General features: G+C 37.1%; 1 protein-coding gene across 3 annotated transcripts; it reads right to left on the bottom strand.

Moving 5' to 3' along the window:
• Positions 1 to 1,406: 1,406 nt before the first annotated feature.
• On the bottom strand, positions 1,407 to 26,738 carry IQUB (IQ motif and ubiquitin domain containing). Of its 3 annotated transcripts, XM_049813610.1 has the most exons (11): positions 25,812 to 26,738; positions 24,401 to 24,562; positions 24,120 to 24,295; positions 23,707 to 23,862; positions 21,311 to 21,521; positions 17,123 to 17,298; positions 11,954 to 12,124; positions 10,308 to 10,484; positions 8,445 to 8,693; positions 4,386 to 4,571; positions 1,407 to 2,143 (listed from the first exon to the last, which is right to left on the bottom strand). In XM_049813610.1, exons 1-11 carry the CDS (start codon positions 26,269 to 26,271, stop codon positions 1,976 to 1,978), a joined length of 2,292 nt encoding a protein of 763 aa, XP_049669567.1. In that variant the 5' UTR covers positions 26,272 to 26,738; the 3' UTR covers positions 1,407 to 1,975. The 3 variants fall into 3 exon arrangements, with proteins under 3 accessions (XP_049669567.1, XP_049669569.1, XP_049669568.1); XM_049813612.1 differs by lacking the exon at positions 8,445 to 8,693; XM_049813611.1 differs by lacking the exon at positions 11,954 to 12,124.
• Positions 26,739 to 27,774: the final 1,036 nt, after the last annotated feature.

Here is a 27,774-nt window from a genome sequence, read left to right as displayed (position 1 = left end):
CGGCATCCTGGCCTGTATCAGAAAGTGTGGCCAGCAGCAGCAGGGAGGTGACTGTTCCCCTGTACGAAGCACTCATGAGGCCGCATGTTGAATACTGTGTTGAGTTTTGGGCCCCTCGCTACAGGAAAGACGTTGAGGACCTGAAGCGTGTCCAAAGGGCAACAAAGCTGGTGAAGGGTCTGGAGCACAAGTCTTATGAGGAGCAGCTGAGGGAACTGGGGTTGTTCAGCCTGGAGAAAAGGAGGCTGAGGGGAGACCTGATCACTCTACAAATCCCTGAAAGGAGGTTGTAGTGAGGTGGGGGTCAGTCTTTTCTCCCAAATAACAAGTGATAGAACAAGAGGAAACAGACTCAAGTTGTGCCAGGGGAGGTTTAGATTGGATATGAGGAAAAATTTCTTCACGGAAAGGGTTGCCAAGCAGTGGAACAGGGTACCCAGGGAAGTGGTTGTGTCACCATCCCTGGAGGTATTTAGAAGACGTGTAGACGTGGTGCTTATGCACATGGTTTAGTGGTGGGCTTAGTAGTCTTAGGTTAACAGTTGGACTCAATGATCTTAAAGGTCCTTTCTAACCTAAATGATTCCATGATTCCAGAAATCTCCAACACCACATGGCATTGAAAGCAATGGACTAGCGTCCTTTCACACTTATTTGAACTATATATTCCTTACTGTTTATTTAAATTATCCTTCTGGAGTTGTAAAGTACATTTTGTAAAAGCCATTTAGAAAGAAAGGTGACAAATCTATAAAGAGTATCTATATGATTCATGTTTTCCTTCTTGCCTTTCAACCCATAATTTTCTTCCAAAATCTTTTTATCACACTGGAAGAAGCCCAATCTTAGCAGCCATTCCTATCTTAAGGCTCAGATCCTGGAAAGCACAGAAGTCAACTGGAATGCTCAGGTGCTGCAATTCTACAATTGGTTCAGAACTGAACTAAAATACAGAAACTGAATTTAATGGTAAAATCAATGGAGTGATGTTAGAATGCACTGGTCAGTCAGGTACTGGTTCTACAGTTCATGTTCTGTTGAGGTTGTTAATCCAGTTTCCAGCTGTTTCCAGCTGCCAAATATATGCTCATTTCTGTTTGTAAATACTACTGCTTTTTCCTAGACAGCTGTATATGTCAGAGCAAAAGGCTTTGTCCTGAGTCAAAACCACATCTAGAATAGAGGTTTCAAGTAGAACTTTGCAACTTTCTGTAGGACTTCACTGAATGTACACCATATCATATTTTTCTCTGTAATTATAATCAAACATAAACATAACTAAATAAGTTTACGGAGAGAATTGTCTTCTACTTTAAATATCACAAGCTCCTCAAAAAATAAAAATGTTCCAAGCAGTCTGCATTGTGTATTTCAAATTGTAAGTCTGATTTACAATAATTTCAAGATCTTGGATACAATAATTACATGCTGGCAGTTCCACTGTGACCATCAAGATAAGCTATAAAAAGTAAGGTTATTCTTTTGCACAAATGTTTGCAAGGCAAAGCAGTTATATTTGGAAGGGCATATCAATTCTGTTGTTCTGTAGGAATTTAGGGTTTGAGGGGTTTTCTGTCTTACAAGCTTAAGAAGAGAGAAATAAATTTAATACTGTGTTTATAGTATTATTTTTCTAATTAAGAGGTGACAAAGAATTAGCTAAATTCCCCCAACAAGAATATTAGACTACAGAAAGAATGTTCCAAGCAACACAGGCATACACAGAAAGACAGTCATTGCTCTATAAATTTAGAATTTACAAAGCTCATCAACATGTTACTTTTTAAATAGTGAGATTACAAAACATGAAATGCAGTTATATTGACTGATCAAGATCAAATTATTTTATCCTCAGAAGTTTATTTTGATCTGTGTAATACAATCAAGGTATTGATGAAAAGGTAACATTTCTTTAAAACCAAGGAAATTGTATTAATCAGTAATTCAGTTAACTTCAGTTAACTTCACCTAAGAGTTATGGTTTTGTACCAGTAGGAATAGGTGTAGCTATTAAAAATTCATTTGCACTAGCCTGATTGTCACTCCTATGCAAAAATGATGTCATCGCTGGAATCTGAGCAAAGTAGTTTTTTGCCCGGATATGCTTATGTTTTATTCTGTGAATAAATGCCGCTTCATAAGCCTGAAAGGAAAAAAAATCCAAATACCATTATTTACAATTAAAATTTCTAGCAATCTACATGTTGCTTCATATTTTAGGCAGTATAAATAGTGACCCTTCAATAAACTAAGACGGACAATTTATCTGTATATGACACATAATGAAATATTTTGTAGTTCTATACTGATACCTTATGGCCCAATAGTGAAAATTACTAACCATTCCTTGTGAAATATTAGTCACCTTTTAAAAAACAGAAAAGCTTTGAGCATTTTTTAATCCATTCAAGATAAAACTTATTTCTTTTCAGGTAAGCACGTTTGTACTTATCTTTGAAAATTAAAAAAGGCAATGCTTAAATATCAACATTTGCAAGGTGATGACTATAGGAAATTTCCTCAATATGAATCAGAGTGATTATTTACAAATAATCATGGAAGCAAGCATTTTGCAGCATTTTAATCAGCTTTTGCATTCAGCGCTGACATTTTCCTAAACTTCTAGTGATTAGTATTAGTTCAGATGATGCAATAAATAACCAGAATATTTAGTTAAAAAAACCCTTTGCTATCACTATAGTCATCGTTATGAATAATTGCTATCAAAGAAAGTGCTTGAGAGGCCTTTTTTGTTTCAGTGAATCAGAAACAATGATTCAACTTACAACATTCTAGTTTTGCCTTATTTCCCTTATTTCAAACACTTTTTTTTTTTTTTCTTGAAACAAAGCTTTGGCCATTACCACTGGACAAAGGTGATGCCTTACTATAGCTGGTCCACACCTATTTTTGTAGCAAGAGCTAAGTGAAAACACCTTATCATTTTTATGTAGGTATGCATACCTTACCTGTTGCTCTTCTAGCCTAACACCCACCTCCACTGAAGCTCTGGACCTAATCAAGTTAATAGCATCTCTTTGGCTGTGACATCCAGAAGTTAAACCAGATAAGTGCATAATCAGAATCTTTGCCTGCCATAATGCTAGTAACAGAAATTTATGGATGCAGAGAAGCATTACTAGATTCAGACTGCCTGAACAGCCTTGCTGACTCAAAGTGAGACAGAGAAGTCAATAAAGGGATTTTCAGCTTGAAATTGATTTTACCTTTTAAAGCTAATGCTCCCATAAACATGTGTCTGCTTGAAGACACAAGTTTGGCGCACATACAAAAAAATAGCATGGATGGCAGAATTTCCTTTATCTTTAGAATTCCCTGACTGATATATTTTGTCCCCAAAGCAAATAATTCATTAAGAGAGCAATTCATTTGCTCTGTCAGTTTAGTTATCACATACTATTAAGACTTCCAAAAAGAAGGGCAATGCATAACAGCTGAATTTGCATTTGTGATGCACACATACTGTGTTAGAAATTTAATTAAGACCACCCTGAACAAAAGAACACTACACAACAATGACCTCAGATCACTACTTACATAAATCAATAACCTAGAGGTGAAAGGCTTAATAAACCATTACTAATTGCAGGACAAACGCAGTTCACAGGACTCTCCTGTGCCTTAGAAAACTAAATATTCTACGATATGATGTCCAGTGGAGTGAGATATTTACCAGACTACCATGTTTAGGTATAGAATTTGGGTGGAGTGGTGTAAAAATAGTTTCAATGACTTCTTTAACAAATTCTTAAGTTTTTTTAACTCAGAACAGCAATTATATTTTTATTGCTTAATTGCAAACTATAAGATTACATTGTCAGAAGTACTTAAATGACATCTATGTAAGAAAGTAAATTGAGATAAATTTTATTATGACAAATAGTTAAGTTCTAGGCAAAGAGCCATTCTGTTATTTGATGAGAAAATTATAAGACCAGAAACTAATGAGGCCAAAGCACGTACAAGAGCACAGGCACACAACTGTCATAGTATTTATGGTTAGTCGTTAGTATGTTTTTCATCCAGGACAGCTCTTGTCTGATCTCAGCTGAGGCAAGAGCATAGGCATGGCACTGGTGTCAGTTAGCAGCATGGATGAGGCCACTTAGCTTCTTACATTTTGGGAGAGAGAATCAGGACAAGACAGAGTTCAGGTGCATGGACGCGAGTTGTACATGCCAGCTGCCCTCTGGAGTAACTCCTGTTTTATTTAATAGTACAGATGCAATTATTTAAATAGTCACAATGGGCCAATTTAAACACGGATGAGCCTAAGGACTAAATTTGGCCAAACATCAGTAGTCACAGGATTCTATTAAAACAGAACATAAATATTGCAAAAAATTAAGCCCATCAAGTTTTACCTTCTGAAGGTTACACAGCTTAAGATGTGCAACTGCCTCATCTTTAGTGAGGAGAATAGTGTTCCACGGAGACCACTCATGTTGCTTATCCCATCTGACCATAACCAAATCATAGAGGTCACTGCAGGCACTGAGAGCTGACTGACAGCCCCATATGTTCTCTATCATATACTGCAGATCTTGATGCTGAAACAGAAAACAGAGTTAAGCAGGAAGAAGCATGTTTCATTTTACAACAAAAACATTGTAACTGTACAAAAATCCAAACAAAGCTTTGAGTAAAAACTTTTTCTGTGCATATGTCATATAATCACTTTGTTAAAAAAACATCTAGACATACATATCTTCCTTTAGCATGGTGTGGCAATTATTAACCCCATTTTTCTTGTATCATCTCTAAAATATTATATTCTTACTTTGATTGTCTCTGCCAATGGCAATTCATATCTTCTGTTGACATCCTAAGTTATTACTTAACTGCTCTTATAAAGCGTCTTAAATCTCATGTGTTTTCTCATATAGAATGCTTAAGCCTGTTCAGACCTTTGTAGTTAATAACAATAATCCACCTCTGTCATTACTGAGATGGCTTCCCCATTTCATTCTTGGATTCAGAATTAATGTTATTCGATAAATGAGTTATTACACTACTAAATTACTTAAAGTTTACATATAATCAGAATAATCTGGCCTGGAAAATTGGGAAATTAGGACAAGAAAAACTCCCACCGGTGACAGACCCCAAATCACTGCCTGCTTTGCTTTCTTCCCCTCACTCTGCTGTTGACAAATGGAGAGTTTATTGTGCTCATGATAGAGTTGCTTATTGTACCAAATGAGATTATAAAATCAGGTAGCTATGCTACAATATTAACAAAAAATAATAGAAGGTCTGTTTGTAAAGGTTCTATAGTACAGAAAGGCCTTAAATGTACTTTTAACATGTATCTAAGGTTAATTTATGTCAATCTGAATTTGTTTAATTTATTACTAGCCATCTGAAATCACTACTAAATCTTAATAAACACAGCCCTTGAATGAAAGAAAAAAAATAATTGGGACAGCAGTTACCACTAGACTTTGGCAAGTTTTTCTGTCACTCTCCATTAATTCTTCTCTGTATTAGTCATGGAAAATTATTAGAAGATTTTTATCTACAGGAGTCCGCAAACAACAGACTTTTAAATAGTTTTTCCTCCAAGCTAGCCATTTGAAGAAGACTCATCCCCTAAAAAGAAATCTTGGCTTAATTAATTAAATAATGGTGTTACATGTTACTTATTAAATTCCTGACAAAGGATGAATGAAACTATACCAACACAGTGCGTTAGTGAAATGTAGCCTCATGTATTCTCATTTATCTTGTTTCCAAAATCCAGGAGCCGATGTAAATTCTTGCCAGGGAAAATGTTAGATAAAAGTTGGGCTTAGAACCTCCACTGGTAAAAAAACCTGTGCCTACTGATTCCAAGAACATAGAACTAGTTCTACATCTCATCTTAAATCTGGTCCTACAGGACCTCCTTTATTAGGTTTCACTAATTAGCTTCTGTTTTCAGTATTTCCTCTTTTTCACAAAATTTCAAATAACTTCTGTATCTTCTTCTTAGAAGCCTGAAATTTCCAGGCAGACATATTAGCAAGTACTACTATTTTTGTGCTAAGCCACACATCTCAAAAGTTACCAGAACTTGCAAAAATCTATACTGAAGCATATAAGGATCCATGTAAAACAGATCCATAATTTGATTCTTCCTTTTTCCTGGATTACAATTTTTTTCCTGCCTGAAAAATAGGCAAAATCTTGTTCTATGTTAAAACTTCTCAGGTTATGGGAAAGAGTTTGATTTAGGAGACTTCTTCTGCACTTTCTAAAGGTAGGCATGCATTTAGCTGTGAAATTTTACAGTTAATTAATTTCAAATTATGCTCCCCTCCCCCCATTTGTTCTGTGCTCAAAAGAAACAAAAATGGCCTTCAAGTACTGTCATCTGACAATTTGGGAGCAAGTATCACTGAATGCTCAGCAGGTAAGATTGGAAAACATGGGTAGGCAGCAAAATGATAAAGGAGTTAAGTGTATTTGTAACTTCAAATGAATACAACATTGCCATTGGGATGTTGCTTATCAAGGAAAATAAAAGCCATTGTATGTACCATTGATTCTAAGGAGCATGGCATAGTTAAACCCTCTGAAAGAATAAAAGGCAGCCTCAGGACTTGACATATTTGCTGAACTAGTTCATTTTGATATGAAAAAGGTCTTCAGCTGCAGTAAGCAGAACTTACTGGAGCTACCACAACTGTCACCAACTGCTTTTTGCCTTTTAACCCTTAGCAGCACTCATATAGGTGATCAATCCAAACGCAGAATCAGTATGCAAGAGATCTGAAGAAAAATCTTTTACCTTATCAGAAAGGTCTTGCATCTGTCCACAGACAATACAATCAGAGCCAGTAACAGTACTGCACTGGGCAGTGAACGAAGCTGTCATAGCTGCTGCAAAAGACTTTTGGTTGCACCCAAGTCATTTCTAGATGCCTTAGAGCTGTTTTCTAGATTTAAGTGCAGAAGGGGACAGGAGGTTGTTGGCAGGGGAAAGGAATGAAAGCAAGTAGCTCAGAAAAAATGTAATAATTTAAGGAAACGTTAGGAAAAAAACCCAAGGTAATTAGTGATTTAATATACAAACCTCTTTTGTTCAGATATTTACAACTCTAAAGAAAAGAAGTTAATTTGGATGAAAATGACACAATATCTAGAGATGTTGCAGTGGTACAACTACAAACAGAATGGCAAATGAGGGCTTTTGGTGTCAGCAGCTAAGAAGCAGTCATGTTTCAGTGCATGAATGGCCACCAGCCACCACAAGTGATGTGATGTGAGAGAGGTCCAAAAGATTTTGGAGGATGTTTACATATTAAGATAAACTAAGTTAGACACAAACAAAAACTTTTCAGCCTAAGTGAAAACCAATATGGACGAACAACATCTACAAAATCAAAGCTCTTCAATAATATTTCTTAACACAGGTATGATAATTAAAGAATCCCAGTCTTCCTTTTGGCAGCAGCTATTGGCAAAGTGCTAAACCACAGCATGGATTGTTTTGGTAGCAGTGGGATACTGATGACTGGCTTTTGTTTGCTTGGTTGTTGTTTCAGACATACTGAAAATACAGTTCAAAACCTATTCTATTAATGTTGATGCTGTAGAGATTTTTATTACTAAATCTCAGAAAGTTTAAATAAATCTCAGCTGTTCAATATTTTCAATAGATAACACTTTGCAGTTACCTCAGATTTAAAACTTTCCCAGTGAATATTTGATGTCAAATTCTTTTGTTGACAAAATAAGTAATAACAACTAAAAGAGAGAATTTGCTGAAGACAGAGGGAAGAAGTTCCTTGAACTGAGTTGTTCTAGTAATGATTATTAAGAAACATTAACTACTTAGTAATATTGCAGAAGATTACAGATGATGGTAAAAATTTAGCAAATTAAAATATTTAGTGAATCTCTCTCCTAATAAATGCAAAACACTAAAATTTCCAACTATACAGATATTCTACTGACATAGAACAGAAATGTCAAAATCCTAGCGCCTTCATTTTTTTTCCTTCTGAGAATACAAAACAATTTAGTTGTATTACTAACACAGTCCAAATAATGGGGCTTAAAATGTTTTACTAGCATTATATTTTAAACAATATTACAGTCACAAAAACATTATTGTTACTTTATAGATGATGCTAGTATCTTTAAGCAATAGGACAGCTGTAGCAGAACCAGAAGAATTTGGATCATCTGATTCTTTGACCTGTCAGCTAGACTTCTGCCTTCTTTTAACGTATAGCTTGTAACCACTTTTGAAAGTACAGCTTTATGTCAAGAGCTTAAATGCTTCTTCATTACGGTATGGAACATCCTGTACCACAGGAAGAAGTTTTTGTAGCTTTTAGCCTATTTAGTGCTCAACCTGTCAATGACATACACATAATAAAATTATAGCCAAAGCCACTGGTTTCCATTCTTAGCAATGCTCTTTCAGACAGTACCTGAACTAAGAAAACAATTTTAGCATCATCCTGATAATCAGCTTCAGACTTTCTGAGATTTTCTAGTATGAGTTTGTATTTTAAGAATCCTTCTCGTCGCCGAGCCTCATTATCAAGCTTGCAACACAAGTGACATCTGCCAATGGTGCGGGAATTAGCAGGAACAGGAAACTCGGTAGATGGTAAGTGATTTCCGCAACTATGACAGAAGTTAACATTTTTATAAAGCTTTAAGGGATCTGGTGGAACCTAAAAGATTTAAAAAACAAAAAAAGCTAATTTACCACAAAGTATCTTTGTATTACTTGTGTGTCACCCTAACTCTGTCAGAATACATTTTATGTACGTTCATGCAAGTATTCTAATATGTAAAAGCTAGTAATTTTAATATATATAATAGGGGTTTTGTTTGTTTTTTTTTAAATAGAAGACCAAAAGCCATTGTACTTTCTTACTGTACTTGTTAAAATCAGTTATATAAATCAGTCAATTCATTCTTAAGCTATATGAAGATACTAGACATTATGCTCCAGTGCTCTTGCTGGCACTTCTATGTATGCAGATGGTCAGCCATTCTGGAAAGATGACAAACACAGAGAAAACAAACTAATTCTTCTGCACTTAATTTTCCATATAGAATCTACCCTTTATGTCAAAGATAAAACCCTGAGATTATGGGCATATTAATATTTTGGCATAAGAATATAAAATCATCAGAGCCACATGTCCAAAAAACAATATAGGGGAAGATAATAAACTAAACTTGGTAATGACCTCCTCATCCTCACATTGATTCATGGGTTCTGGAAAGAATATAACATAGTCTGTGCAGAGGGCCCAAGTATGTAATTGGGTGGTTTAAGCAGTCTGATAATCCAGCTACTTACTGCAGTCACCTGCCTTTTTTGAAAGTACCCTGAGGATTTGGTCACTTTGTCTGTTGATGAACTGCCATCTTTTTTATGGTCTACAGAAGGTTACGAGATTCAAATACAAATATAGGTGCAATTCATCATTCAACTCGAGGTACAGTTAACCAAAAACTACAGAAAACAAAGATCTCCCACCTCCAATCTCTGCTATGACACATCTAGGTAACCGTGTTCATTAACCTAGTGTAAAATAACTGTTAGCTGGTTCTAAATCCGACCAACATTTACTAACAGATTCTCCACTCCTGAGATACCATCAACCACTGTAATAGGAAACTTCTTCTGACAGATGCAGAATATACATGTTGCTGCCTAAAGGAGCAACACATGACAGTGAATCATATTTTTAACTGTAATCTGTGGTCAGAAAAGAAAAACAATCATACAACTTGAGAGCTGTCTACCACTTTCTCCACTTCCTAGATGTATCTTCTTCTCGTGAAACAGCAACTAGTTGTACAACAGAAGCTCATAACAGCTCTTGCTTAGGTGCAAGCTCCTGAGACACCCCATGGCAATATTTTTCCTTTCTGGACACATGGGATGCTGCCCCTTGTCCAGTGGAAAAAAGATAATTGCTCTTCCTATTGGTTCCCCATTTGCTATTACATTTTACTGTTACCATCCCATAAGATCTACTATTCGTAATTCTCAGATTTTTTATTTCATACATAGAGTTCCTGGGCACTCTGGTGCTACCATCCACTTGTCAGGTTCTTAGATCCATGTCTATGCCCCATGCTTCCTATATGAATACATAAGCTTATTTGTGTGAAGCCTGTGTACTTGCTACATTTTACTTCTTGAGGAACTCCTCCAGCAATTCTACAGCAAAATGCAAAATAAAAAAGCTTTCATTGTTTTCCATTCCCCTTCTCCACCATCCTTATTTCGATGGCCACTATGTCAGACTGCAAAATAGGAGTAATACCTTAAGCATCCTAGCAACTTCAGGGTTAAACTTCGGAGTTTTAATATACTGAAGAAATAATGTACAAATTCTTTTCCTCAGTCCTTCTAAGTTGCATTCTTTCACCTCTCTCGACATAAGATCAACTTCCCTGTCAATTAATTCCACTATTTCCTGTGTCAATTTACATTCATGTTCCTGAAAGAAAACACAAAGAAAAAGGAAAACAAACTCCACAACAATAAGGAAGCAAACAAACAAAATAATTCTAACACATATTAAAGCAAACTATGGATTCTATGCCAATCATCATTCACACCTCTCTGTATGTTCACCTAAGAACATGTTCATAGAAGAACCCCTTAGTGTCTTAGGAAAACAACCTCCAAGAAAACTAATGTAAAGAACTCTAAAAACTGAGAATGCTTACAGATTCTGCTTTAAGGGGCCTGTATATATACCAGAGCTGTGAGGAACTGTAAAACCTGGAGGCATTAAAAAAAATGCTACGCAGAGACACACAACACATGCAAGATTTTCAGTCTCCAAAAGCCCCAAGAAATACCTCCCTAAGAAGCTTCCTTTGACTATATGATAGGAGGTGTAATGTATATACACAGTAAATAGTTAAAAAAAAAAAAAAAAAAAAAAAAAACACCAAAAAACCAAAAAAACCCCAAACACCAAAAAAAAACAAACAAAAAACCCGCTACACAAAAGGCATGGAGGACTTTATGAGCATGCTTGTAAATTAGTCATTTCAATATTTCAAATGCTAACCAGGAGATTCTCCAGAGAGAGATAAGAGGTGAATGAGTGCAAAGTTCTCTCACCTAAAATAGAGTGTTAATTTACAGAAATTCTAGAATTTGTTCACTATAGCAATATTGACTTGTATTAAGATGGGCAGGAGTTCATAAACCAGCAGTGCTCCCAACGCTATACTGGCTTTAGATTAAATTCTGGTACTACCAAAGCAAACAGCAAACAGGAAGCAGCATTCTATTCTAGTTTGATGCCAACAGCATCATCCTGAAAGTACCTTGAAACTTGTATTAGTCTTTTTGTACATGAATAAAGAAATAAATAAAACAAACATGAAAGACTAAAAGAAATGCAACCAGCTTCTAATTCACTGGGAACACCAACAGCAGCAGTGGGGGTGGGGAGTGAGGGGCAAAGGAAAAAAAAAAAAATTAAAAAAAATAAATCAGTATTTGCCACCAACAAAACTGGTAATCCAAACCAACAGAGAGGTAAGGTTCTAAACAGACATTCCAAAGAACTGAGGAAAACAATATGGTAGTATCCACTTACATGTCTGCCATGGTTTTCATCAAGTTGTTATAAATATTAACCTAAACTTTGTACTAAAATTGTATTATCTATTAATGTACAAAAAAAGTCTAAAATCATGGGGCTGAAATTCTAACGCAACTTGAAGAAAAATGTGCACATCACAAAGTGAAATATGAATTTAGAGTCTATCTAGAATGTAAATTACACTCTCATGCCAGGTGGCACACTAGGCTTTCTCTTGCTGCCAGCTGATCATCCTGGCACCTGTCTGCCAGAAGCAGTATTGCTTATGTGTCAACATAATTAAGCAACTGTATCGTTGGGAAATACAGCTTCAAGCTAAACATAAATAGAAAAATAAAACATACCTTCACTGTACATCTAAGTGTTAAGAGCACATCTAGTCTCTCATCTTTTGGGATGTCATTCATGCTAATGCTGCGGTAGATTTCAAATAGTTCTCTGGCACGGAGCGTGTACTGTGTATCCATTTCAGTGACTTTTCCATCATACGCTTTCCATCTCTTAGGTTGTGCACACTTCAGAAACAATTTGTATAACTCTGAGCTATTATAATCTGATCATCAGCTGAACAAGTGCATTATGTTACATCAAGTTTCACCAGAGCAAATATGGACTTAACATTAATGCTTGACTAATACAAAAGGCTAATTCTATTGTCGATATTTATACAGTAACTTTTCCACCAGAGCAAGTATTCAATTACACACTTTGTTTAAAGTTGCAGGTCATAAAAATTTTTACTTACAGTATATTAAAAGTAAATAATATTCTCCTACAGGGATATGCTCTACTTCTTTAAAGCAAATTTACTGACAGTGCTGTTAGAATTCATTTGCTCTGTATCTCGTCTTGCAGTCATAAATCCCTTTAAACTATCAGTAAAAGAATCAATGGGACTGTTGACTGTCTATAGATTGCAAATTTAAGGTCTCAGAGACTACTGCAGTACAAAACATCTCCGGGGAACTGTTCTATTTATGCCAGCTATACAGATGGATAGAAGGCATAGACTTTGTTAAAGCTGACTAAGGCAAAGTATGAGTCTACAGCTTATCGGATACTTGACCTAGCTTCTTGTTTGCTAACAACCACATACCATACGCCTACTACTTCAGTCGTCTCTTTGCATATCTTTAACTTCTATAGACAGCAAGAAGTTACATGGTGTCAGCTGTCCCACTCAATTTGAAAAGTCCAACCATTCTCCTCTTCCAAGAGCACTGGTTTTGGTTGCAGACCACGCTGTTACATAGGGAGGTAGGTATTTAAATCCAATAGGAAGCTAGTATTCAAACCCCTCTCCCCATCGTTACCTAAATCCACTCCCTTTCCTTAATTGGGACAGCTATTTGGAACCTCATTCTGTGTATTAATTATTCTCTTTCACTGTATTTGGAATTTGAGTGTTCACAAACACTTGTGAACTTCACTTTGCAGTCTCAGTGCAAGTTAAGTACAGCAACACTCCAAGCAACATTCACAAGCCTAGTATTTTTCTGGATATGACCCCAGCATTGACATAACCATTATTTTGACCAAATATACAGTCTTGCTATGGTGATAAGTCATAAAAATACCACGAATACCACAGTTAGAACAGATATGATTAGTCACCACCACAACCAAAAATACAGCTTTCCTCACTTTTAAATAAAAAAATTATAAGGTTAGGTAAGAAAAAGAAAGAAAATAATTGAAAAAAGGATTTAACACTGAATAACTGACATTTAATTACAATATCAGTGGGGGTGGAACTCTAATTAAAGTATGTATTGTTAATCAGAGGTCACAATTCAGAGACACACCTGATTAAGAAATGCAATAGCAAAACCAGACATTAGTAAAAAAATAAAACTCTTAATTCCTTAGTGAAATCTCTGAACTTCTGCAAAACTAGAAAGAGGCGATTTTCTCTGTCATAAAAAGGGAGCACGCTACTGTAACTTCATCACTTGGTTTCACTATCTTTGTACAGCACTAGAAATTCTAAAAAAAACCCAACAAACCAACCAACCAAACAACAAAACCCCAAACTGAGCAAACAACAAAAAAAACCCCACCAACTTAGAAGCTACATCATGCTGTAACTCCTTTGTATAGTAGGCTGGCAAAAATCACTGGTTTCCACAGAATAGTTAACTCAGTACCTACATTTGATTCTCTTCAATGAAATCACTAAGACAGAAAGGTCATTTGCTTATGCTAGGGAGAATCAATGGGCAGAGTTTACCCTAGGAAATGGTTATAAAAAAATAGGTTCTTCTGATAAATTTGCAACAACCCATGTATGAATTAGCAGTCTTGGTATGCCACTCTGAAAATGACCCTTAACACAGACCAACTATATTATGGAAACATCTAAATTATTCAAAGCAAGGCATCATATCTGTAACTTCTGCAGTTTTTCTTACTACCTCATCATAACTGAGTATTATATAAAATAAAGTAATTTAAACAGAAAGAAATTATGCAGCTTTTTACTAAAAAAAAAAACCCCAAAAACCAAAAAACCAAAAAAACCAACCAAACAACAACAACAAAAAAAAACAAAAACCCCAACCAAAACCCAGAGGTCTCATCAATATGAACATTTCCAGCATTTCAGAAAGAATCACAAGCTCTCAGATTTCAAGACTGTTTTCATGTATTCAAGATTGATGCAAGAAAACTAAAACTTTTTTTTGCCAGCTTTTTCTTGCCTTTTAGTCTGCTGGCAGTGCTGCAGAATTTACAATAATCCTGTTATCTGTATTACTTCAGAGAGCAAGACTACTATAACTGCACTCTGCTGCCAATGCATGAAAGCAGAAAAAAGCACCTGAGGAGAGAAACACTCCACCACAGACTGAGAGAAAAAGGTAAGAAAAGTAAAATAAATAATAAAAAAAAATCCATAGGATAGGTGCAGAAATAGAACAAAGCATGAAAGATATGAATTGAGTGATAGTTCATATTTACACAAATTCCTTTTAAGAAAATACGATTGCTCTATAAAAGCTTAATCAAGTACTTCCTCTTCAAAATACACATGCTGAAGAAGAATGAGCTCAGTGTAAAAAAGAATGCCCTAGAATGTAGCACACACATAACCAGCAGCAACCACTGTAAAAGCACACATGCATGAGGAGGTACATGCTTAAAGTAGCAAAGGGAAGGAAGGTTTCCATGGAGAAGCGTTTCATATCACATTGGCTACTGCAGCAAAGTAAAATGCCTGCAGTCTTCAGATGTGAAAGGTGTTATCTCAACTTTAACTGGCAAGTGTCCAGATTAACATTATCAGCTCAAAGTTCAACAAATAACTGAGTAATCTATAATCTAGCACTCCAACAATAAATTTCATACTACTGTTTAAAGTGTTTAAATTGCACTGTTACAGTCATAACAAACCATCCATTTAATTTTGAGATTTCCAAAATTATTTTATTTTATTTTTTAAGAAATGCAGAAATTGTTACTTTCTTTACCTCCAAGTTAGGCTGCTATCCATGTCAACAGTTTAGAAAAACACTCAAAACCCTACAGCTGACATGATAAAAGAACATGAAAAGAAAAAGTTGCATTAGTTCAGAAGCTCACTAGATTTTCAAATTAAAAAGAAACCAGGCTCTTCAATGAAAAACATAATTTATACATTTTAAAAATGAATAAATAAATTAGTAGTAAGTGCTTCAGAAACATGTCCACTGTTTGGAAAGAGAGAGCATCTCTTGTCTCTCATGTGTCTCCTAAATCTCCAAACATCAATTGTCACTAAGAATTCTGGTACTGAAGAACATTTTGTTTCTGATTCCTAGATGTAAGAAAACTGTACAACTCGTAAGAATATATACTGGAAGTAATCTATCTACAGTAGGACATTGGAAAGCAATCTTTAAAGGAAAAATAGAGACTCAGTTAAGAGAGAAATAGATTTGCTTCAACTGTTCAAGGCTTCTTTTTCTGAGAAGAAAACAGAATAGATTGTAAATAGTAGAAGCAAACATTTAACACAGAAATGATTCAAGGTTTTGATATAATTCCTAAATATTTAGTTTTCTGGGGTTTTGCACTCCTGAAAACAGTAACAGAGAATACAATCACATCACAGCAATAAACTTGGTAACAGTTCCACCACCTTTTCAGATAAGTGATTTGTTCATAATGAATAAAGGTAATAGATTTTATCAGTAAGTAATAAAAAGAATAAAAAAAGTCTCTTCTGGACAAAACTGCCATTTCTACTTTTGAGCACTAAAAAGTAAAAAAAAAAAAAAAAAAAAAAAAAAAGATAGTAAAAAAACCCCCTATTTCCATTGCAGTATTTCTTTTCATAATTATGTCACATACATGAAAACAGCCAGAAAATAAAACATGTTTTTTCTGAGGGGATGGATTGCTGGGACATCTACCTAAAAAGGGCACTTTTTTGTATTTTACATTAAGGTGCCATTGAATCTAATGCCATTCTAAATAACCTTTGTGTATGAATGAATTCTCATCTTTATTTTATAGATGAAAGCCTGAAGTACATTGTGTAAAATTCCATCCCCAAGATTATTCAAGAATAAAATCTCGAGTGAAAGTTCTAACACAACTGAAACTAGGAATTAATAACCGAGTTCAATATAAGATTCAGTCAAAGCTCTTCTGTGTTTCTATCCTGAACATGAAAACAGAATAAATGCTTTCTTTAAAGACAGATATATGATGACCAGAGGCCTGTGCTCAGTGCGGGGGGGGGGGGGGGGGGGGGGGAGATAAATTTGGTTCCTGAAGGAATGTTTCTGAGAGAAGAAAAAAAATAAAAAAAATTAATCTATTCTGCAGGCTTAAAATTTAATTTTGCAAATACTTGCTTAAATGTTTACATTTAAGTTTAAATGCAACAGCAAACTTTTCACTAGAGAACAATGAATATATCAGAGGGAAAATCACTTAGTCGTTAGTGTTGATTAGTGAAACTGAGTATTTTTGAAAAAGAAGCTAATAGGTTGATTTTTAAAGTTTCAAAAACAGATTAGGAAAGAGCATAGTTTCATGCATGAATTCCTACATCACTGTAATGCACCATACAAAATGTAGAATGATATGCAATATCCTGATGCTTTATAACCTCAAATTAACCATTCTGAGTTGTTAGAATTTGAGCCTTTAATGCTGTTAACAGCACCATCAGAATCATGTTCTTTATGCAGAATAGTTACATAATACAAAATTAATCCACTCAGTGCTATTTTTTTATATTATGTATACACAGCTGAGATTTACCACAGACACAGGTAGTTAGCAGTCTTAATGATGCACTGCTAGTCCTTCAAATGGTGACAGAGCTAGGAAATTCTCAGCTTGGAAAAAGAAATTTACTGAGTTGTATTGACACAAACTAGATAATTTGGATATTTATAACATTAGCATTCATGTGATTAACTGTTAAAGCTATAAAAGTTACTTTTGGCAGGTAGTTTGCAGATGTCTTTTCTGTTCCCGTACTTCGGTATTCTTTATGTTCAGCCTAAAATTACATCACTGACCTTATGCAGAAAGTGCAGTATTGCTTTTTGTTGATTCTCCTCATCTGCACTTAGTTTGTGTCTCCCAATGGAAGCAATCAGCTGTGCCTCTTGTTCCAGAAGACCACAAAATGCTGCCTTTCTCTCAGCTCCAGTAAGAGTTCTGTTAATCCGTTCGGTCTCTTCCTGCCTCCATACTACAGATACAAGTATTTTGTGTAGTTTTTACAAGATGTTTTCCAGTGAAACTTCTAGTTTCATATTTAAGAAATAACATAATTAATTTTCAATATTCATTAAAAGCCAGTTTCTATGTTAAGGAACTGATTGTTATGCATATTTTCAATACATGCAAAATGGCCCAGGAATGTAAATTATACAGATGTTCTGCAAGAGTGTGTGCGTACATCAATTCCAAACTGCCAAACTCAAAGATGGGTTAGGATAAAATGGAGCTCTATGTGAGAAAAAGAATTTAGCTCCTGTGGAAACATGTGATAAAATCATTTCTTCACAATTTTGCATCTAAAATAACTGTTTGAGGCTCAAACAGCTCCAAAAGGTATGAGCAATAGGAAATTTTTAAACAATTGCTCATCAAAGTCACAAGAAAAGAAACCATGGAGATCTTCCCAACAGATTAAGGACAGCATCTTACTGTGGTACCACTAGTACTCAGTGCTGAGAACATTACTGCTTCTTCCTGCATAAATGAGTAAAACCTAAAGAAGTTTGAAGTCCTCCAAAACTGAGCTAAAACTTGACTGACAGTCACATTTAGCACTCCGGGTCTTACACTGGATATTTGAGTGGTATCATCTTTTGCCATCTAAGGCAGATGGATGCACATTAATAATTAGACAGTCACTGCTTTACTCTCCTTTTCCTCTTCTACATCAGAACAGTGGAAGTGGTATGCAAACCACAAGATAATAATGACAGCAGCACATGAACCAGTACATGCTGTATAAGAATCTGGCCTTCTGACAAGTCACCAAACCACAGGTACCTGCTGCACTTGTAAGTTAGACTACTTAACGACAGAAACGTGCAGATGTATATACATATGTCTCTCTCATGGTTTACTTAGTAGTACTCATTTTTTTACTATAAGTGCTGATACACAGACCATATGCCCTTACAGAAATCTGTTAGTAAAATCAAACTGTGTTTACTGAATAGTGTTTTCCTTTGCATACACTGTAACAATTCTTGGCTTTTCTGAAGAGTCTGTTCCATTTCAAATACATCTGGAGTTTTGTAGGGAATGTTATATGATCCAACACTTCAACATCCCTGAATAGTATCTCTAAGTGTTGTTATTGTTCCAGAACAGTTATGCAAAAGCAAAACCCAACATAAAGAAAACAATCCAATAAGTGATGCACACTTACTGAAAAAACCTATAACATCACATATCAGGTAAGATTAGAGGCAGGAGGAGGGAAAGAAGGAAGGTTTATTTTCTGCCTGTGGCTTGCTTATCTACAATACCTTATATTTTCCATTTTAAAATATTTCAATTCATTTTCTTAAGGCTCTCCAAGCTTTTGTATTAATATGACAGCTGTCTGACAAGTTCTGAGTATCCAAAGATATATTTTTAAATAAAGCCATTTCAGCAATCAAAAGCACTGTATAGAATTAATTTACATGAAGCTTTATATGCCTGAAGGGGGCAGCAACTTCAAAGGTAGAGCTAATAAATACAGTAAGTAACTTCATACTTATATAAAATGAAGCAGATCTCAGTTATCATCAATACTCACCTCCTGATTCACTATATACATTCAATCAAGTTAAAAACACTCCTCTTAGATTATCTGTTCTAAAGAGATTTTACTCTCTATAATTTTGATTCCAGTTTTTATAAAATGAAATGTAGCTCATGCTTTTTAAATAAATAATCAATGTCTCTATATGCAGACACACTGCATATATAGATACATCTCATTTGCACCATACAGTCAACAGGCAAGTTTTTGTACCAACAGGAATTGCTTGTACTGGCTGACCCTGTAATAGTATCCCCTTGTAGTGATCAGCAGCAGTAACCTTCACAGATCTCTAGAGGACAATAGTCTCATTCTATTACTGTCACAATGATTTAGCTTGTGTAGACTGTTGACACTATAAGAATGTAAAAGTAGTTTCAGATGCAGGTAGAAAAAAAAAAAAACTTCCTAGAACCACTAAGCTCTATTAAAATAAAGAGCATGACCGCAAGTCTCCATGTAAGAGAAGCAACTAGTCAACATGGGTAAACAAAAACAAACCAAAAAGATTGATGCCAGACCACTATTTTTAGCAAAATGTTAAAAAGACATTTCAAATACTGGAGTTTGTTCTGTTCCAGTTTTGAAGTGGCACATATTTTTTCAGGTTGCTTAGATATTAAATTCCTCAACATGCAAAGCTGAAAGGTTTATTATTTATAAGTCCAATGACACTAAATTAAGCAAAAGAGACACTTATATAACCATACATTTTAAATCTAAAAATACTGGGAATATCAACACTCATTCACAACTTTAACTCAGCTTTGTTGTTTCTGTTGCAAATAAGACTCATCACACTTTAAAAAAAAAAAAAGGCAGATCATACATTTGATAGCACATTAGCTAGGAAGCAGTTTTTTAAAGAAAATATTGGAGGAAATCAGATGCCAAATAGTAGCACTTGCCATAAGTGGAGAGGAAAAAAATTATTATTCAAGTACCTTGGCTTTTAATTACCTAGTCAGACACACATTTAAAAGGGTTTGATTCTTGTGAAGTGAAAAGCTAACTGTGAAGAAAAAGGGCAGCAGGAGAAACTACCCCTAACAAACCACAAATCTCATGAAGACACCATTCCCAAAATTCTAAAGTTTAAGAACAGTAATAATTTTTACATTTGTCACAAACAATAATATTTGTAAGTCATTGATACACTCAAAGCGATTTGTTCAATGTCACACAAAGTATTAAAAGATTAGCGCATAACCTGGGAATTCTTGAATCATGACCCTAAGCTCTATGAATAACACAAGCCACCAAATTTATGCTCAGTTTACCATGGTAGAAATAGCTAGGATGGCTTAAGGTAGGTCAGGTGGCTTTGTAACAGCAGGTAATCCACTAGGCCAGTTCTGCTATAGGGACAGTAACGTCCTAAGTGCCGAAGACTTATACCATAAGCAAACACTGTAGCCTTAGATAACATCTGAGTTGTTACAAGTCACAATGCAAGCATCTTGCTTAAAAGGAGACATTTTAAAAAGAACTCTTGCAGTTTCATTATACGCTGGTACAAGTCCACTGCTTGCTTTTTTTTTTATTTTATTTTCCAAAAGGACACAAACTAGGGGTTTTGTTACATTTGCAACATTATTCTCCTGTAAGTTATGTCAATTACCTGCAGTATTCACCTTATTTTTCCAGGAAAGTTTAGAGGTGCTTGCTCATATTAGACACCATCCATTCCAACAGGGAAAAAAAAGTCTTTCAGGATGCCCTGTAGGACTCCTAACAGAGTTTTAACATTTTGACCACACAGTTTTGTGAAACATAGAATAAATTAGAAAGGAGAAAAAGCACAAGGAGAAGAAGACTAGGACAAAAGGAATAACTTCAGTCATATATTGTAAAATTCTGGGTAAAATTTTAATCCATTATTAAAAAAGTCTATATTAAATGATGAACGATGGATCTTAATAGTAATTTCTTCACGGTAATATTTTCAGTATCCCAAACGTAAAGTAAAAAGGTTAAAGTAACTCTGATCCAAAAACAACAGTTCCCATTCCTCTAGCTGACCTTAACTTCAGAGATTAATGAAAACAAAAAACAAACAAACAAAACTGCCAAATAGCATTATTCTACAAGCTGAATATTTCCTAAAAAGGTGTGCTGGTTTTGTCTGGGATAGAGTTAATTTTCTTCAGAGCAGCTTGTATGGGGCTATGTTTTGGATTGGTGCTGGAAACAGTGTTGATAACATAGGGATGTTTTAGTTACTGCTAAACAGTGCTTACACAGTGTCAAGGCCTTTTCTGCTTCTAGAAATATATGAAAAGTTAAATAATTATTTCAAAATGAAAGAAACTCCACTGTAAGTCAAAAAAAATCAAGGAAGTCTCTATAGAAATATGTCAAAACCAGAAGAGTTTGTTTTAAACTGTATGTACTCTTTTGCTGATTTAAGAGTATCCCTTAAGAAAAAACTTACATTCTAAAGCATGGTACAGCAGCTCAAAGTCATCTTTTGTTTTCGGGTTCAGTCTTCGTTCGTGTTCCTTTCTCAGTTTTTCTTCTTTCTCTTTTTTTCTCCGTAACTCTTCTTGCGCCTCCCATGCCAGCCTTAACCTCTTTCCTTCCCTCAGATTCTGTACTACATTTATAGCATGCCAACGACGGAAATATGTCTGTAATACTATTACCTATATGTGACACAATACCAAAGAATCATGAATTTAAAACAATACAGCATAATATTTTTTTCTTAACTGTTTTTTCTAGCTACTTAACTACATTTTATATGATTTGTCTTGTACTCAAACTAATTTAAATGTTACAAAAACAGTCATGTACTATTAGTCTAAACAATAGTATGCTTACTTATTTAGGTAACTGCAGGAGTTTAATCAATGAGTACAGTAGAGAAACTAGGTTCAAATAATCAAGTTGATGTATAAACTGCAATTACAAAATCTATTTTTCAAATCCCGCCTTAAGAAAATGCCTTTTGCCATGTATTGGGGTTTTTTTATTCTTTTCTCTTCAGCTTTGTGGGCAAAAGTCCTCATTTTACTATCCATTTATGTTTGTCTAAATTCCCAATCTAGACACTATATTTGCAAAGTTTCTTTTAAATTACTAAGTAAAAAAATCAACACACATACACACAGAATCAACTGCACTTTATTGGTAAGCAAATAATGAAAGTGAAATTACCAATGCTGTTATAACAGAACTCAAAAAAAAAAAAAAATTAAAAATCCACCTTCCAAAGCTGTGGCCATTAAAGACTGGGGAAATGTCCATATAAGCTAAGGGAGCACAACGCACAAGCCTGAGCTTCTGCCAGCTGAGTTAGCGCTTACATCACAAGCAGTTTAGCCAGGTCAATACCATGAGCTAATCAGCATTGTTCAGCATTGAAGGCTATCAAGCACAAAACCACACTAATAACAGTTATACTGTCTCTAGATATATCTTAACCTAACATTTCTCTTGAATATTTCTTCAGTTAGTATTTCAGTATGGAACTACAGTGCACTGTGTGAATCCATCAGCTTGAACCAACACCAAACTTACGTTTCTCTACTGTGCATTATAGATTACCTACAGATACATTACAGATTTCAGTAAGTGGCAGTAATGATCAGAGTAAAATATACTGGCAGTCCTGAGGAAACGGCTACCTGTTTGGGTTCCACTTCTACAAAATGCTTATTGCTGTCAGCTGATACTATCCAAATAAGAAGTTCTTACAGAAACCTTCTACCCAGAAGATTTCAAAGCATCTTGCCAACCATGTCAATGCAATTATCCTACTTGGACGCGTGGGGAACCAACTGTTTCTCAATTTAGTTAGATTCAGACTGTCTATTTTAAGCAATCAAATTAATAACTCCACCATTTACAAAGCAGTGCCCCGCCTAACATGATGTTGGGTATACTTAAGTTAGGCGTGCAGTCACTGAATACGTGGTTTTCAAAAAGCAATTTGGAATGCCCAAATGGCATCTTCTGCACGATGACTAAACACAGTCTGTCATCGGAAATGCCTGCATGAGGCGACTCAGTGCACCAAAAAACTCCACAGGCCCATTGCATGTGTTTGAACAGCCAGGATCTACCTTAATGTCAAAGCAGGAACTTGAACACAATCCAAAACAGAACAGTATGCCAAAGGTATGTCAGGTCTGTTAAAACAAATAAACAAACGCGAAAACCACAAAAACCATAAGCTGAATGTAGGTCTCTTAAATCCTAACCCAATACTCTATCCATTGGAGACCATACATTAAGCATGTAGAATCACAAAATCATAGAATAGTTTGGGTGGAAAGGACCTTTAAGGGTCACCTAGTCCAAGCCCCTGCAATGAGCAGGGACATCTTTCACTAGATCAGGTTGCTCAGAACCCTCTCCAACCTGATCTTGAATGTTTCCAGGGATGGGGCACCTACCACCTCTCTGGGGAACCTGTGCCAGTGTTCCACTACCCTCAGCACAAAAAAAAATTCTTCCTTATATCTAGTCCATAGCTTTGTCCTTCTAGAGAGATCATAAGAATGCCATATGGACAAGCCTATTTTAATCCCTAAGGCTCTATATGGAAACTTAGATGTCACTGTAAAACAGAAACCAATAAAATCACAATTCTTAATATTTAAGAAACCACAAGGTCTCCAATGTCATTAAAAACACCAATATCATAAATGAGCAGACACACACTTCCCCCATATCTGAAAGATTACAAAATGTGAAGATTAAGCAGACATTTTGCAGTTGACTTTTAAAGTCACTCTTTGAACACCCTGAACACTAATTAAATATTCCAAAAACCTTCATAATACTTTGCTTTACAGATACAGTTTCAAACAGATAAGGACTTACTGCTTCAAGTCTACGTTTATGGTATTCTTCCGCTGTAAGATACTTCCCAGGACTTAGTAGTTTGTCAGTCATGTTTGACACATACAGGCCAATTTTAGTCATCTGTGTCGATGTTGTATTTTTTGTTTGTTGTAGCTTATTTTTTTCAAAAAATGTCTGGGGAAAAAAATGCATGTCAGATTATAACAAAATATACAGAGATTTTTTTCCTCATTACAGTAAGTGACAAAATTAGCTATTTATAACAAAAAAAAAAAATCAAAAGACTAATGATATTCACCCACTAAGCACTTCCAATTGCACACTTAGTTGTCATCTACCTCCTCCTCCTATCTCCTATTGGAAATAATCGTATCAACATTCTATTCTGTTTGGCAAAAACAACATTCTAAAAACACACTACAAGCCATTACCTGTGTTCCCCTACAAAATAATTGAATTCCTTTGTCAGGTCGTTTTTTGGGTATGGTTTGTGATCCTGCGTTATGAAATTCCACTCCTGTTATCCTGTTCTTAAATCCACCCAGAAATGGTTTATGATAGGTAGGTCTTTCAATTTTTACAACTACATCTTGGAATGAATCAGAATCTGTTAAAATGGAAGTTCCAAGATAGAAATATTGTTTCTTTTAGTAACAGATTGAGATTAGAGCACAATTATATATATTGATACACATTTTAAAACAGCATTTACCTGTTTGTACTCTGACAGTTATGACATCAGGCATGTGGTAATCCTGTTGAACTGCTTTCCCAGGAAAATGTTCCTGATCAAGACATAACTTCTCAGGCTGCATAGTTTCATCAAAGTTAGCCCTAGTCCTCCTAAGAGCTTCATCATCCTCAATCATGCTTCCTAAAAATAAAACCAAAATTAATTCCTGATTCATCTTGGAACTAGATGATCTTTAAGGTCCCTTCCAACCTAAACCATTCTATAATTCTATGATTCTCAAAACAAGTAAATAAAATAACTCAAGTTTACCCTGAGGTAATTTTATTGAAACACTGCAACACAGAATAATCATAGATTTTTGAGCTCTAAAGACAGTCTACTTGAAAGCTAAAACAGTATTATCATACACTTTTTAAAGAGATATCCAATGTAATATTGTCACCACGTCATTCACACTACAATTTTTAAAAAGTTACAGTAAAAGTAAACGTTTTATTGGCAAATGCATAATTTTACATCAAAGTTACCCATTTATACAGTGAACATTTATTGAAAAATATTACCTAAACCTGCTCCAATTTAGACCTGATCTAAGCATATGACAGCTGAATCACTCTTGTCTTTCACATAGTACGTGACATGGGGTTTATTCAAAGACTACATTCTGAACCAGATCTAATTAACTTGAACCTCCAGAAATTAGTTCCTTTTGATTTAGAGATAAGAGTCTGTCTGGCTTTGGTACAGTGCCCTTCCTAGGAAGCGATCGCTAGCTGCTCAGAATGAGAGCACCTGAATGCAGTCAGCCAAGAGGAAAGCCATCAGCAGATCCATGCTCCACAGGGTCACTTACCGTGCTCACCTGCTAAATGGGATGTGCTACCTTCTGCTCTGAAGACCTAAGAAAATGGGGCACTGAGCTAGGAAGAGGAAGTAACACAGGACACCCAGAATGGAGAGGATCAAGTGCAGGAAACAATGGAGTGTTTCAGGGACTGCAGGACAAAGGCATGCATAACGGAAGGGTGGCAGGTAAGTTACAGGGGAATCTAAGAGACAAAGTAGTAAGGCGATTGCTATGTTCTAGTCTAACTGGTGTAGCCCATGTACTCATGTGAATTATGCACTGCTGTTTTTCAAATGCATGTACAAAGCACACATACATACTCACGCACGTTTGTGGAAATGAAGATCACTATAAAATGCCATGTTAGTCTGTAAATTGCTACTGCAACTTGAGATAAAGAATACACTCCTCAGCTTTTCAAGCATGTTTTAAATGAGAATTTAAAAAGCCACTTCAAGACCAAAAACCAGCAAACATGAACAGAATGAGGGTGTGGGGGGTGCAAGAAGCCATAATCAAGTTGAAGGAAAAAACCACCCCTCTTTAAAGCCTTAATGTGCAACATTTTAGTAACTTCTTTACCTGTTACTGTCCCACTTGCCATATTCTCTGACAGTACTGAGTTTTGAGATGTTTGTTCTTCCCTTTCTGAATTTCTTAATTCAAGTGAAGTAGAATAATTCTCATTGGTAACCGGAGATGTGCTCTCAGGTGACGCACTGAATGGGGCATCTGGCTCAAATACATCTTGCTCATTATTTCCAATCACTTCTTGATTGCCTACTCCTTCGCTGGGTAATTGCCACTGTGCTAAACTTGACTGTTCCTGTTCCTTCAGAGCTGACTGCTCCAGAGAAGACTGCTGCTCGCTGCCCTCCTCTGGCTGTGCAGTGCCTGTAGCTTCTGAAAGCAGAGGCTTCTCTGCTGGGTCCGCGTTCTTGGCCTCTCCGACTGCTCTTCTTTCTGAGGATGCAGATGGCTGCTCTGTACCTGACCCTTCCACTGTAACAACTCCAAAGCAACTGTCCGATGTATCTTCCATTTCCTAAAGTATGGGTTGCACGTTTTTAACCTTTCTGCAAGAATAATCACAGTATCTATTTAAAATGGCATGCTAGCGTATTTCTACTACCAAACATACGGGTGACTTAATATCCTGAAAAGCTTTTTCTGTATCTATTCCCAAAGAGCCTATTTAGAGTAGCATGAGGTGTTTCCTTCCACCCAACGCAAAAGACTTAACATTTTCTCACGGGTGTTTAACGAACACAATACTCCATAGCGCTGCCAGCAGCTGCTCAGCATAACTCTTTCTTTACATACACCTGCATATATCTGTAACAAGACTTTACAGAGCAGCGTTACCCAGAGACAGCACACCTTTAAGGTTTTCCGCGCTGCCGCTGAAATGACGTGGGCCGAAAGAGGCCGAATCCCATATTCACGAAAAAAAAAAAACCCAAAGCCCCAGACAAAGAGGAAGAAGCAGCCGGCAGGAGCCAGGCGAACCGCCCGTTCCCTACCCAGCGCCCGTCTGGGCGGCGGCCGCCGCCACGCCGGGGCCGTTGGGCCGCCACGCGCTCCCTGACGCCCGCCCGGCCCCCGGCACGTGACGGCGGGCGGCGCGCAGGCACCACCCGCCGGGCCCGGCCGGGCCGGGCCGGGCCGGGCCGGGCCGCCCGGGGACAGCGGCCCTTGCGCACCGGAGAGCTGCGGCCGGCCGTGGTTCGGAGGAGGGCTGGGGCTCCCCCGCCCCGGCCAACACCCCCCCCTACCCGGCCCCGGCTCCGTTACTTTCTCCCCACGGCTCCCGCCCCAGGCGGCTCTCCGTCGCGGCCGCTTCCGGGCTCGGCGGCGCGTGGCGGTAGCTATAGCAACCGGGACTGGGCGGTGCCTCGCGGAGCCCGGGGCCGCAGGGCGGGGAAGGGCCGGGCTCCCGCGAGCATGCGCACGGGGCGGAGGGGCTGGCCGGCAGGCCGGGGCCCCCCCCCCCCCAGAGCCTGGGCTGCCCGCGGGCCGGGCCGCGCCGCGCCGCTGTACGCGGCCCGGGGACGAAGAAGGCCACAAAGAGGGGAAAGGGGAGGCGGTGTGAAAGGACGAGGGCCGAGAGACCTCCCCGGCTCCATTTTAGCCCACCGCGCTTAACGGAAGCGCCGCGGCACCTGCAGCAACCCGTGCTCGCGGCCTCCGCTGCTGCCTTGCCCGGCCTCGCGTCGGCGGGTGACGGGGCCTGGGCACCACGCAGCGTCGGCACACCGGCAACGGCCACGTCCCGTGCAGTCATCCACAGCAAGGTGAAGATCAACTCTTACCGCTTTACAGCGGCGTTCATGTAAGAAAACGGCATTTTTCCTTTCAGTTCATACTGTAGGTAGTAGCGGAAATTGTGCCAATACTCGAAACCATTCCCCGGACGTTAGGAAGAGTTGGTCTGTTGGGGTTGTGAAGGGCTGTTGATAACCCTGGCTGTAAAGGCCACCACTTGGGAGCTGCGAGTCAGCCCGCGCCTGTGCGGTGCGTTCGGCCCGACAGCGGTGTTCTCCCC

The sequence above is a fragment of the Accipiter gentilis genome, chromosome 11 (assembly GCF_929443795.1).
Source record: "Accipiter gentilis chromosome 11, bAccGen1.1, whole genome shotgun sequence".
Classification (NCBI taxonomy): Eukaryota; Metazoa; Chordata; class Aves; order Accipitriformes; family Accipitridae; genus Astur; species Astur gentilis.
Note: the sequence above shows the minus strand (reverse complement) of the source record. Positions and strands in the feature narration are given on the sequence as shown.

Coding starts and splice junctions, on each gene's coding strand:
- IQUB (XM_049813610.1), bottom strand. CDS start 26,271: ATGGAAGATACATCGGACAGTTGCTTTGGAGTTGTTACAGTGGAAGGG. Junction 8,694..10,307: donor AAGTTGCTAGGATGCTTAAG/GTATTACTCCTA, acceptor TAAATCTTTTAG/GTTCCACCAGATCCCTTAAA. Junction 4,572..8,444: donor AAATTGTTTTCTTAGTTCAG/GTACTGTCTGAA, acceptor TTTCTGTTTCAG/CATCAAGATCTGCAGTATAT.